Here is a 12,385-nt window from a genome sequence, read left to right on the forward strand (position 1 = left end):
TCATACAGCCTTATCTCTGACCCTTGTGTGCATGCATCATTATCATACAGTTTTTAATGACATGGTCACCAACAATGATTTCATCTAGTGCACAGAGAGTGAGGCAAGAGTCTGACATTTACTGACAAATAATGACCTACTAGGACAGAAACAGAGTAGATGTGCCCACAATACAATTGCTATTGGCCATCTAAAAATAATTGTTTGTATTAAATTAAACAAGTGTTACTAGCTTGGAAAAGTGACTCTAAAAAATCTAATGGTATGGTTAGGTATTGAGTGTCTCTTGATGCCAGATCGAATATGCTCAGATTACAAAGAAAACAATGTTTTGTTTCCTAATGTCCAGCCCTGCAATTCAGCCTGGAAACTGTGACTCAAGTTAGGTCTTGTCATCTTGTACATTATCATCATCATCAGTAAGATGAGGTATACATTTGCTTTGGTCATCAAAGTCAGTAGATCAGTCTCATAAAGTTTGCAGATAGGAAGGAATCGTTCTTGCATGGTCGCTTTTCAGAGTAGAGCTGCACCTTAAATACACTTAAAAACTAAAATATAAATTCTAAGTGTAAATGTTTTCAATCAATAAAATTAATTATTTGTAAGTGTATTATATTAATATGTTTATTCTCATCGTTCAGTGAGCATTCCTCTGCTTCGTTCACTGCATACCAGGTAGCTTATGTAGTCAGGGCCAGATTCTGATCTGAGTTGCACCAGGGTAAATCCAGAGTAATTCCAATAATGTCAGCATATAGAATTTGACCCCGAATGAGGCAGGAGTTCTGTAGACACCTGTAGAGGTGTCATTCACTGTTTACTCCTGCCCTCTTGGCTGTGCACTGAATGAGACAGTGGTCTTGCAGAACTGTAGTATGTGACCAAGTCATTCAGACACTGTGGTGTAATAACTCTGCCCCTGGTGTTTTTGAGTTAAGATTGTACAGGCAGCCTTAATGTTTTGGTGTTTACTGGCTTCTGAGTGCTTCACTGTGTTACATTAATATTCTCCTGCCAATGTTTTGTACTGAATTGTCACAAGTCAGTGACAGAAAGACACTGCTCTCACAAGCCTTTCCCCTTGCAACTGATCTCCACCAACAGTAGTGTAAATAGAAAGCACCCAGAGTCATGTGAGGCCCTATTCATTTTAAAAAATGGGGGTTACTTTTGGTTTAACTGCCTGCACTACAAGCATGCTTGTTCAGAGAAAGATCAGCGGCTGTCTGTGCATTGTTAGTGGAATTGATGCTGAATATTTTTGCACTAGCTCTTTAAGTTGAGAGAGCATTCATTTTTTACCGATTCTCACTTGGGTGAAATTCAGAGGTCCTTGTGCACCACTTCATTGCTGTTCTGTAGGCTCGGATGGGGAATAACTGGTGCACAGGCTTGTGTGGGGACCCCTGCACTGAGAAATGCTGTCCAAAGACAAGCGAATAGACAATTTTTATTTTTGCAATGTTTGACATTTAGGAGCCCTGACTGCCCCTTGCCTTTTCCCTTCTTTCTGATGGCTGGCACTTCAACTTGGGCCAGATGGGGGCCCCAAAACTGCCAAACCTCATTTCATAATTTTTTTTTTTTAAAAAGAGGCCTGGCCATTTTCTTTCCCCACCCCCACCGAAGTGAAGCAGTACATTGAGGGGGAGGAGAGGGGCAGCTCATTTCTGCAGAGAAATCTCATTTGCAACCAAATGCAATGCATTTCTATTCCAGCAGGGGTCGCTATTTCTGCTCCATGCATGAATTTGCCTGATAAAGTATTTACCACGTTCACTTTAGGGAGAAGAGATCCTGTCTCAGGATTCTGAAGAGAATGACCCAGGGGAGGGAGTTTCCCAGCTCCCCAGAGAAGATCCTGCTGAGGTATTTCTGTACACGGCAGCAGTGCCTATTGCTTTTATGGTTCCTGAGCATAACCCTGATGGTATTTCAGTTGAGTTACAGTTTGTGTCTGCTCTCTCGGCAGGGCAGGAGCAAAGACCCTCTCTCTCACTTGCTAAGCTCCATGACAGTGCTTTCTCCTCACCATATTAGGGTCTTGCTGCCTGCTGAAAAAAATCTATCTTAAAAAAAAAACGCAGACAGCAAAGCCCTTAGGTTTTCTTGACTGAGTTAATAACCTGAGCGATGCAAGCAGAATCAGTCTTGTTTGCTATTTTGAGTTCAAAATGAGGCACAGCCTCTTGGTAGGGTGAGAAGGCTATGTGCCACAGTTGGTAAATCAATGGGGAGTGTTCTGCTTCCTTCAGATGAACTGGGCAGAGTCTGGGGCAGGGGTGGACAAACTTTTTGGCCCAAGGGCCACATCTCGGTGGGGAAATTGCATGCAGGGCCATGAATGTAGGGCTGGGGCAAGGGGTTGGGGTGCAGGAGGGAGTGCAGGGTGTGGGAGGGTGTGCAGTGTGCAGGAAGGGGCTCAGGGCAAGGGGTTGTGTCAGAGGAGGGGTGCAAGGTGTATGAGGGGGCTCAGGGAAGGGGGTGGAGGTGCAGGAGGGGGTGTGAAGTGCAGGAGGGAACTCAGGTCAGGGAGTTGGGGTGCAGGGTATATGAGGGGGCTCAGGGAAGGGGGTGGAGGTGCAAGAAGGGGGCGGCAGGGGGCACAGGGATGTGGTGCCAGCCGCTTCCAGGAGCGGTGCGGGGCCCACAGCACCACGGGGGGTGCCAATCCCGCAGGCCGTATCCAAAGCCCTGACAGGTCAGATCCGGCCCACGGGCCATAGTCTGCCCACCCCTGGGCCAGGGGATACATCCTGGACTTGAAGTTAAGCTAAAGAAAGTCCAGATGAACCAAAACTGGGACCCCAAATCAACCAGCCTATTTCCCTTTCTGGCTACTGGGAGGCAAAGACACTCCAGCTCCCTCTTGTGTCCATTGGAATGGGAAGAATACTGGTGTCTCCTAAGCAGTCATTGAAATGAAAGCTGGAAATGCCTTATTAGGCCACATTTTATCCCTCTTCCTACTGCGCCGGTAAGGGCAGGATTGTTCCCTACAGCATACTTCCAGAGGCAGCTAGTGGCTAGCTCCACCGTCTTGCTTCTGTAGGCAGGAGTGCAGGCTCCCACCAGCCCCAGACCCTTAAGAGCCCTTTCTCAGTCACTAGCAGCTTGTGCTATTTTTTTACACATACACACACACTCTCACTCACTCTCATGTTTTTTCTCTGCCTGTTTCCCCACCTCTGGCCTGAGTGATCCTGCTACTTAGGACAGTGGTTTCTCTGCCTCTCTCCCACCCCTGGAAGGCAGGCCTTTGCTGGTGTCCTGCTGTAGTGGCTCTCCCCAGCGGCACTCTCAAGCAGTCCTCCCAAGCTGCAGGGCATGAGCTCCAACCAAACCTTGTTGACAACATAGATTAATAGATTCCATGGCCAGTGTGATCATCTACTCTGACCTCCTGTAAAATACAGGCCAGGAACTGCCCCACAATAATTCCTAGAGCAGATCTAGAAAAACAGCCAATCTTGAGTTTAAAATGGTCACTGATGGAGAATGACTCCAATTACAATTAATTACTCTCCCTGTTAAAAACGTACATCTTATTTCCAGTCTGAATTTGTCTAGCTTCAACTTCCAGCCATTAGAGCATGTTATGCTTTTATCTCCTAGATTGAAGAGCCCATTATTAAGTATTTGTTCCCCATGTAGGTACTGATAGACTGTGATCAAGTCAGCCCTTAACTTTCTGTTCATTAAACTAACTCAAATGAGTTCCTTGAGTCTGTCACTATAAGGCATATCTTCTAATCCTTTAATCATTCTTGTTTCCACCCAACACCTCTTCCTCTGCCAGCTAACTTCCCTATCCCAGTCAGTGTGGCAGTGCCTAGTCCTCCAGGGTCAGAGATAGCAGGACAGGAATGGGTTACCTAGGGAGGTGGAATACCTAGGGAGGTGGTTTTTAAGGTCAGGCTTGACAAAGCCCTGGCTGGGATGATTTAGTTGGAGATCGGTCCTGCTTTGAGCAGGGGGTTGGACTAGATGACCTCCTGAGGTCCCTTCCAACCCTGATATTCTATGATTCTATGACAGAGCTACAAAATAGGCAGGTCTGGAGGATCAGGCAGGAGATTCTACTCTCTTTCCCTTCAAGACACTTCCCTCAGGATCCCTTGCACTCTCCCTTCCACATCCAGTTTCTCCTCCTTGGATTAGTACCACCACCCACTCAAACACCTCTCAGCCCTATGCAGCTACTTCAGCACTCCTTGGTATCCACTGTGTTGCTAAAACAGCTTGGAAATGGTGAGTAGGTGAGTTATAGGATACTTACAAGGAAATCATGGGAGTTTGACCTCTACTCCCATAATTCTCCAAAACCAGAGGAATCCTATAGTACTTGGCAAAAAATGTTTGAGAATGGACTGATAGCGTGCAGTAAACAGAGGTCCACAAGGTCCTCCGGGACTGTCTCAGATCAGTGCAGCAGAGTACTAGTGGCGTGTTAGCAGACTGGATATGGGGTGAAATTTCAGGGCTTCTTATAGATGCACTGAATGGTTGGTGGAACAAATGTAGAAGATGGCTGATGAAGTAGAAATCATTCAGCTCCATAGTGCAGACAATACCTACATGAGAGAAGAATTTGGCCCTTTTTTGTTTGAATATGGACATTTCTGGCCTGCCAATGATCACTTAGGAGGACTTGTATGCAATCTGTGTCTGCAGGCCCCCAAGGTTACATCCAGTCCTTGGTTCTATAAATATTTCTTCTCTTTTCCAGGAGGAAGGTGACATTTCAGGGAGCGAGGATGGATCCGAGCACAATGATGATGATGAAGAGAGCTCTGAGTAGACCTTGTAGCCTCCCAGCACTCTGTTAGCTCACCATAGCATAGAAGCTTGCTATTATCCAAAACAATCCACACCTGTCACAGCTGAATAGACTCTGTGGGTTGGAGGCTGTATGCCTCCAACATGATGAGATGTTAATACTGTGCAACAGTAAAGAAGGTTCACTTGTAGCCAGATCTTTATAGATGGGATTTAGTCCCCATTTAGTGTTGGTTGTGCAGTCTATATCTGTTGGGAGTTTTGCACCCAGACATATTGAAAAAAAAGTCAGACCTAGAACGATTTTTATTTGTTCTTGCCTCCAGATCCTCCCTAACAAACTCTTTTCCATATGAATTCCTTTCCTTCTGTGCTGCTCTAGGGAGTGGATTTCAAGGGGAAACTCTGTGGCTTTCTGTCTAGAAACATATTGAGAGTTTGGATTAGTTGCCCAAGTGAGAGAAGTGATATTTGCAGAAATAATCTGCCCTGTTCTTGAACAGTAGCTATGAAATATTTTCACAGAACCCATCTTCCCTCAACAGTCCAGCCGTTGGAGCCCTCGTGAGAATGACCTTTGTGCATTGGCCCTTTATTGGGACAGAAGAATCAGTGGGAGAGCAATCCAAATTCCCTCATTAGTGGCAACATAAAGTGCTCATTAATGTTGAGGGAAAGGCTTGTTATAGTTGTAAATTACAAAAAACACCCTAATTCCAAATGCCTTGTTTACTAACTCATTGAATAAACTGTAATTCCTGCCCTGAGCACATGAAATTGGTGACTGACTGTGTATTGTAAGGGTACAGCATAAAGCTCTCCTTGTGGGAGAAGCTCTCTGGGGGTCTAACAGCTCCGACCAACATGCCTTTTCTAGAGCATAGCCTGGATGTGTGTGGGGCAGCCATGGCTGTGATGATTACAGAGGCAGGAGCGGTGAGTTACATGGGCCATGCTGCCCAGGCTCCATCAATATTCAGGGCCGGGGGCCCAGCTCCACCAGTGTTTGGAGGCCGGTCTCTCCCCCAGCCCTGCCTGGAGCGTTCCCCGTCCCCGCCTGCTGCCCTCCTTCTCCCCCCGCCCTCGGTGTGCCTCCCCCCAGCCCCGGAGCGTCCCTGCCTGATTAAAAGTGGGCGGCTGCTCTCCTTTGCCGCTCCATGCTGCTGTCCTTTGCCGGTGCTGCCGCCTAAGGCTAGGCTACAGCACAAGAGCAGGCTGAGGCAGCTGGCTACTGCTGCTGCACCAGAGGAGGTGCACACATGATTGGTAGGACCCAGCACCCAGTGGAAGAAGATGCCGAAACAGACCTCTGAATCTCTCACCTGAGCAGCTGCCCAGGCTTCCTTGAGTGTCTGATCCTGTAATCCTGCCCCCCACGGTGACGGGGCAAAGGGCAGCCCCTCCCCATGAGGCTATGGTGTGGAGCAGCAGGCTGCAGCAGGGGAGGAAGCAACATGTAATGGCAGCCCCCTCCAGCACCCACCCACCACAGGGGAGGTGAGGGGGCTTGGGTGAGTGTAGTGACACCCCGCCAACCGTCACTGTGTCTGCCCCACCCTCAGTGAGGCTACGGTGAGGGGCAGCAGCAGTGGGGGAGAGGGTTGGGGGGAGTCCTCCTCTCTGGCCCTAGCCCAGGGCTTACCTGTCTGCACCCCAAGCTCTTCATCCCTGGCCTTGTCCCACCCCAGAACCTGTGACCCCAGCCAGAGCCCTCGCCCCCTGTACCCTAACCCTGAGCCCCCTCCTACACACCTGCCCCAGCCAAGACCCGTCACCCAAACTCCCTCCCAGAGCCCATCCCCTGCACCCCAACTGCCTGCACCAGCCCAGATCCCACACCCCAACTCCCTCCCAGAGCCTACCCCCCGCACCCCAATGCCTTCCCAGAGTCCACCCCCTGCCCCAGCCAAAAGCCCGCACCCAAATGCCCTCCCAGAGCCTGACATCATCCCCCTCCCACACCCAAACTTCCTCCCAGACCCTTAAGGAGGTTGCGGGGGGGGGGGAAGAGGAGGCATGACTTGGACCCTTCTGGGCACCACCAGATATTATACAAACCTGCTGCTCCTGTACTGAGGGTACTGAAGGGGGTGGCTATAGAGGGGAGGGGGAAGTGCTGGCTATAAGGGGTGTGAGAGGGGTGGCTATATGGGAAGGGTAGCAGTGGCTATGGGGGGCATTGGGGATGGCTAGAGGGTAGCCGTGGCTGTAGACGGGGGGGTGGCCCCAGGGTCGGGGGGGCTGCAGCGGGGGCTGGGGGCTCGAGGGAGTGGTCGTAGGGGTGTAGAGGCCATCACTAACCTCGCCCTCCTGTGCTCTTCCCAGGGTGGGGTGCCCTGGGCAGGGCTGTCTGCCCCTGGCTTGGGGCAGGAAGGAGGCAGGTCTCTGCTGGGATCCGGGCTTCCTGCAGGCTCACCCCCACCCAACGGCTCGTAAAGGCAGGGATCCGTCCTGTGCCCCTTTGCGATCCGTGCCCGCACATGCGCAGTGCGACAGGGGGCTGGGCGCAGAGTGACGGCGATGGCTATGTCACTGCAAGAGAACCTGGTGCAGCACGAGATCCACCAAGACTGGGCCAACTGCGAGTACATCAAAGTGATCACTAGCTCCATCAAGAAGATCACGGACTTCCTCAACTCCTTCGGTATGTACGCGCCTGACCTGGCTCCACCCTCAGGTTCCACCGCAGCCCGGCTTCGCCCCCAGGCCTCACTCGGTCCAGCTCTTCCCTCAGGCCTGGTTCAGCTCCAGCCACCCTGCCAGGTCTAGGAAGGCTCCATCTTCTCATCCTGGTTCGACCCCGGCCTGGCTCCATCCCACCCTGGCCCCACTGGCCCCCGCGCTCTGTTAGGGTGAGGCGGGTTCTGCGGTCGGGGCTCCCCGGTGGGCGGAGGTGGGGCGCACCTGTCCTGGCTGGGTACCGCGGGGCCTGATGAGCCGCCCCTTCTCCCGCAGACATGTCCTGCCGCTCCCGACTCGCCACCCTCAACGAGAAGCTGACAGCGCTGGAGCGACGGATCGAGTACATCGAGGCCAGGGTGAGGGGTAGCGCAGGGGAGGCGACACCAGGGGACAGCCCTGGCACGGGATGGAGGGCTGGCCTGCGGGTAGCTCGAGGCAGGGCTCAGCCCACGCTTAGCACCTCAGGGACAGCCGGGGCCTTGCTGTTCAAGCGCCCCTGTGGCTTTTACCCCATCTCCAGTGGGTATTGCCCTGCTGTACCCCCACACCTCCCAGCCAGGCAGTAACGCTGTGCCCAGCACCACCCACCAGCTAATCTGCTCTTTACACAGTGGGGGGATGTGCGTGACTCCCACACAGAGCCCAGCTGCGCTAGTTGTTACTGTGGGGTGGTGTTGCAGGCCCTTCTCCCGAACAGCAGCGCTGGAGCTCCTGCCCATGCTACACTCTGGTGGGCATCCCAGCAGTACTTACATTGGGGCATTGGTTTTGGCAAACAGAGCTAGAGAGAGAACGGAGATCTTGGTGAATTGGTGACACTGGCCTGGGGAGGACTCCTGCCCCTCCCAGCCTTGCTGCGAGGGACGACTTTTACCTAGTTCCCAGTGTACGGGAGCTCTCATTAACTTTCCCTGAGTGGGCAGACTGGCTAGCCCTTGGTGATTGTAGGCTGTGCTCTCCTTCAGCAGGTAACAAAGGGCGAAACTCTCATCTAACTGCTGAAGGCTGGTGGGGAGCTGACCTGGAGAAGATTGTGCGGCTGTGCCAGAATTCACTGTAGGGCATCTGATTTCTGCATTACTTCTATTGGTTAGCAGGACTTCAGCTTGTTTCTGCCCCCTGCAATGCAGTATCTCTGCCTTCAGTGCATGGCTCCAGAGGAAATTGATAAAATGCAAATGAGCATGTTGGATTCAGTGATTTGGTACAGACCGATTCATGCAGCTGTCAAATACTCCTGTGCCACTTAACCTCTCTCTCGTTCCCAGCTGTGCATGTAGAACTCTGACACTTTGTAGCTGCAGAATCTCTCTGGCCAAAGGTCACTTTGTGGGAAGAAAACTTTTCTGGGAAGCTGACCGGCTGAGGAAGTGGGTGTCCCTGCTGTTCATGGGCCACTCCACTGGTGGTTTCAGTTCCTTTAGCAAAGTGGTTCTCAACCCTTGGGGACCGCAAGCAGGTTTCAGGAGGTCCTCCAAGCAGAGCCAGTTAGACTCACGTGGGCCCACGGCAGAAAGCCGAAGCCCCACTGCATGGGGCTGCAGCTTGGGGCCCTGAGCCAGGCCACCAGGGGCTGAAGCCAAAACCTGAGCCATGTAGCTTCTGCGGAATCTCTATGGCATGGGGCCCCAGGTAAATGCGCTGCTTGCTACCCCTTATCACTGGCCCTGGCTTTTATATGCAGAAAACTAGTTGTTGTGGCACAGGTGGGCTGTGGACTTTTTATAGCATGGAGGGGGCCCTCAGAAAGAAAAAGGTTAAGAACCCCTACTTCAGCAAACACTGCAACTTATCTCTCTTAGCAAAAATGTCAAGTATATCCATCCTTCCAGTCCGTGAGCAGAGCAGTAGATGGGCAGTGTGTGTTTGTGGCGGTAGGGGGCAGGAGGCAGGGGAATAGGTAATGTGCCAAGTTTAAACTCTCCGGGCAGGGTGGGTTCAGAATTTTCTATGTCTTTTGTATTCTGTAGCGTCACATGGGGGTGTCTTCCATTTGTGTTTCAACAATAAACTGCCTCTGCTGATGAGGTCTGAGCTGATGTATAGCTGGAGTGCATTGTCTGGGTTGCCAGGATGCCGGGGCGGGAGCATGGCCATGAAGTGCAGATGGCTAAGAGAAGTCACAATGGCCTGTTACTGTAACAGGTGCAGTTGCCTTTTGCTATTCTTCTCTTCCTTCCCCCCTCCACCAATTCCTGCCCCAATGGGCTTCGCTCCTCCCCCCCTAAAATGATTAGTGATGAAATAGTTAATGGTGCCAGTGCACTAAGTTTGAATGTTAACACTCCAATCCTGTTAATGGGTGCTCACCCCACTGATTCACTGTCAGGCTCTCTTCAGACAGAAGCAGCCAGCACTGCAGTGGTGCTGTGGGTCCCATCTGAAAGTCAAGAGATTTTTGGTGAGCTCATGGGTGTCTTTGGCCTCCTGGTTTCTGAGACCTTGGGGCTGACAGATCACATCAACAAACAGGGCTAGAAACTGATGGGTTTTAAATGAAAGCTGAATTATCAGCTCATCCCAAGACTCCAGGACTCTGGGCCATTCCAGGGTGATGGTGGTTTCTGTCATTCTGAGCCTTAGCGGCTGAAGGAGAGCTCATAAGGGGGAATGGAGGGAAGAGTTTATCTGCTCTGATAGGCCCAAGCCTTTCCTGCTATCCTACTGTCTTGGCAACCTTTAGGAAAGTGTTTCTAATATGCTGTTCTCTTGTTTAGTCTAACAGAAAGAAAGTTGAGAGAGGGGTCTGATTATCTCCTGCTATATTTACAGCAGCAAACACCAGGTGGGGAAGGGCTCTTTAAGCTAAAGGACAATGTTGGCACAAGAACAAAGAGAGATGATCTGGCAGTGTACAAATTCAGGTTGGAAATTAGAACGAGGTTTCTAACTGTCAGAGGGATGAGGTTCTGGAACAGCCTCCCAATAGAAGTTGTGGGGGCAAACGTGGGGCATCGTATGAATTTTCCCAGTTAGATGATGAGGGCTTTGTTCTTTTTCTAATGCTAAGGAAATGCTATGACCTACCAGCCTCAGCAGAGTGGCAGTATTTACAACTAAGGCAGCAGCTAACATCAATTTGGCCAGATGCCCTAGGACTGCCAAAGGCCCCAGAACTATTGGAAACTTTAAAAATGCTTCATAAACACTCCAGATCCTTGTCCACTATATATTACTCCTGGGGGAATTCTGTGCCACTGCGCAAGCACAGAATTCATGTCCCCTGCAGATTTCTTTGCTTCCCTGCAGAAAAATGACTTCTGACAGTGAAGCAAAGGGAAGCCGCAAGAGCGGTCACAAGCCACTCCCTGGCAACGCAGGCTTGTCGCTTCAGGTGCCCAGAGCAGACAGGGGAGAAGTATATCACTGTTGGGAGGGCTGAGGGGACAGGACTGGGTGTGTGTGGGGAGACACCAATCACTGCTGCGGGATGCCTGACGTGGAGGGGCAGGGCTTTGGGATGTTTCTGAGGAGATAGGTTTGGGTTAGGCTCTGTCCTCTCAGGCAGAGTAGAATGTAGCAGCCTGCCTGCATAGTGAATTGTTCCCATTGTTCTTCGTGAATTCCCACAGGAGCATAAAACAGGTATAAACCTTTTAAGGCTCCTTTACATTGCCAGAATGGTGTAAAGGAGCTTTATTGCAAATGACAGTATGGCCTTATAAATGTTTACGGTGCTTTAGTGATTAGAACTGGTTGAAATTTTTGGACTGAAAAATTTTCCTATCAAAATGTGCTCCGTGAACTGTTTACTACTGACCTTCTGGAGATGGTCAATAGCCAGTTAAATTATGAGCTTGATTCCCCAGCCCTCACTTGCTCTTCAGTTGCCTATGATGTAATACTGAGCATATGGCTGCATATATTTGTTGACAAATAACCAGAAACAAATGATCAAACCTAGCTATGTTACTATTAGACAAAGGGAGTTTGGGAATTTCCTCCAATACTCCCCACTCCCATTCTCCATTCATTGTATTGTAGTTTAAATAAATTACCAAAATAATTGAAACTGGCATGATTGTATTGCATTATTTTGACAAAATATGCAGAATTTTAAAATATTGTGCACAGAATTTTTAATTTTTTGGTGCAGAATTCCCCCAGGAGTAATGTGATGCCCAAGAGCTGTCGGACACTTTAATTACTCCTAGGTTGAACATGCTTTGTATTTCTGTACAAATTCATTCCTGCACCTTGCCAGTAGCCCTGTAGGGTCTGCTGGGCAGTGGCTGTAGTTCTTCTGTACTTTATAAAGTAGTGAGCAAGCGACCAGGGGCCACTAACAGGGAGTTTTGAGAGGGAGTTTGGAAGGGGAGTGGGAAGGGGGCAAGGTACACTTGCCATTCTTTAGAACCTTAACCTAAACTATAATCAAAACTTCTTGATTTAAACAAAAACCCTATCATTAAGCTAGGTAGCTGTAGGAGAGAATGCAGGCAGAAGCCCAGCAGCAGAGTGGGGGCTATCCTATTTATTGCACTCAGTGTGGCATGTATGATTACCTGCCCTGTGGGCAGGTGGCTTATGTGTGCATTCCATGCAAGGAGGTCCTGGCCCTCAGAGATCGTGTACGGGCTTTGGAGGCCAGGGTGGCGGAACTGGAGGAGCTAAGGGAGGCAGAGAGGTATGTTGATGAGGCTTTTACTGTAGATTTGTCCCACCTCCGCTCAGAGAGCCCCTGCGCTTTTAAGGAGGATGAAAGGCCCAAGGAAGGGGAACAGTCAATGAGAGCAGAGGGAAACCTTCCCATAGTTGGGACCCTCCTTCCAGATGATGTTGGAGTATCCTCTCGCACTGAGGTTACCTCTCTCGGGGAGGGAACTCCAGTCATTAGGAAAAGGCAGGTGTTAGTAATGGGAGATTCGATCATTAGAAACACAGATAGCTGGGTTTGTGATGACTGGGAGAACCGTATGGT

At 50.3% G+C, this 12,385-nt stretch overlaps 2 protein-coding genes across 3 annotated transcripts in view; both read left to right on the forward strand.

Annotated features, from left to right (window-relative positions):
* FANCD2 (FA complementation group D2) overlaps nt 1–5,559 on the forward strand; it is a 188,853-nt gene extending 183,294 nt beyond the window's left edge. For both annotated transcript variants that reach the window (XM_048858923.2, XM_048858924.2), the window contains exons 43-44: nt 1,789–1,872; nt 4,733–5,559. In XM_048858923.2, coding sequence (XP_048714880.1) covers nt 1,789–1,872; nt 4,733–4,804 — 156 coding nt within the window. In that variant the 3' untranslated portion in view covers nt 4,805–5,559. The remainder of the gene's footprint in view (nt 1–1,788; nt 1,873–4,732) is intronic.
* A 1,749-nt stretch (nt 5,560–7,308) lies between these two features.
* On the forward strand, nt 7,309–8,531 carry LOC125639936 (putative protein BRICK1). The gene is made up of 3 exons (XM_048857836.2): nt 7,309–7,426; nt 7,738–7,820; nt 8,433–8,531. The coding sequence occupies exons 1-3, from the start codon at nt 7,309–7,311 to the stop codon at nt 8,457–8,459; spliced, it is 228 nt and encodes a 75-aa protein (XP_048713793.1). The 3' UTR covers nt 8,460–8,531.
* Nucleotides 8,532–12,385: the final 3,854 nt, after the last annotated feature.

Source organism: Caretta caretta, chromosome 7 (genome assembly GCF_965140235.1).
Source record: "Caretta caretta isolate rCarCar2 chromosome 7, rCarCar1.hap1, whole genome shotgun sequence".
In the NCBI taxonomy this organism is placed as follows: Eukaryota; Metazoa; Chordata; order Testudines; family Cheloniidae; genus Caretta; species Caretta caretta.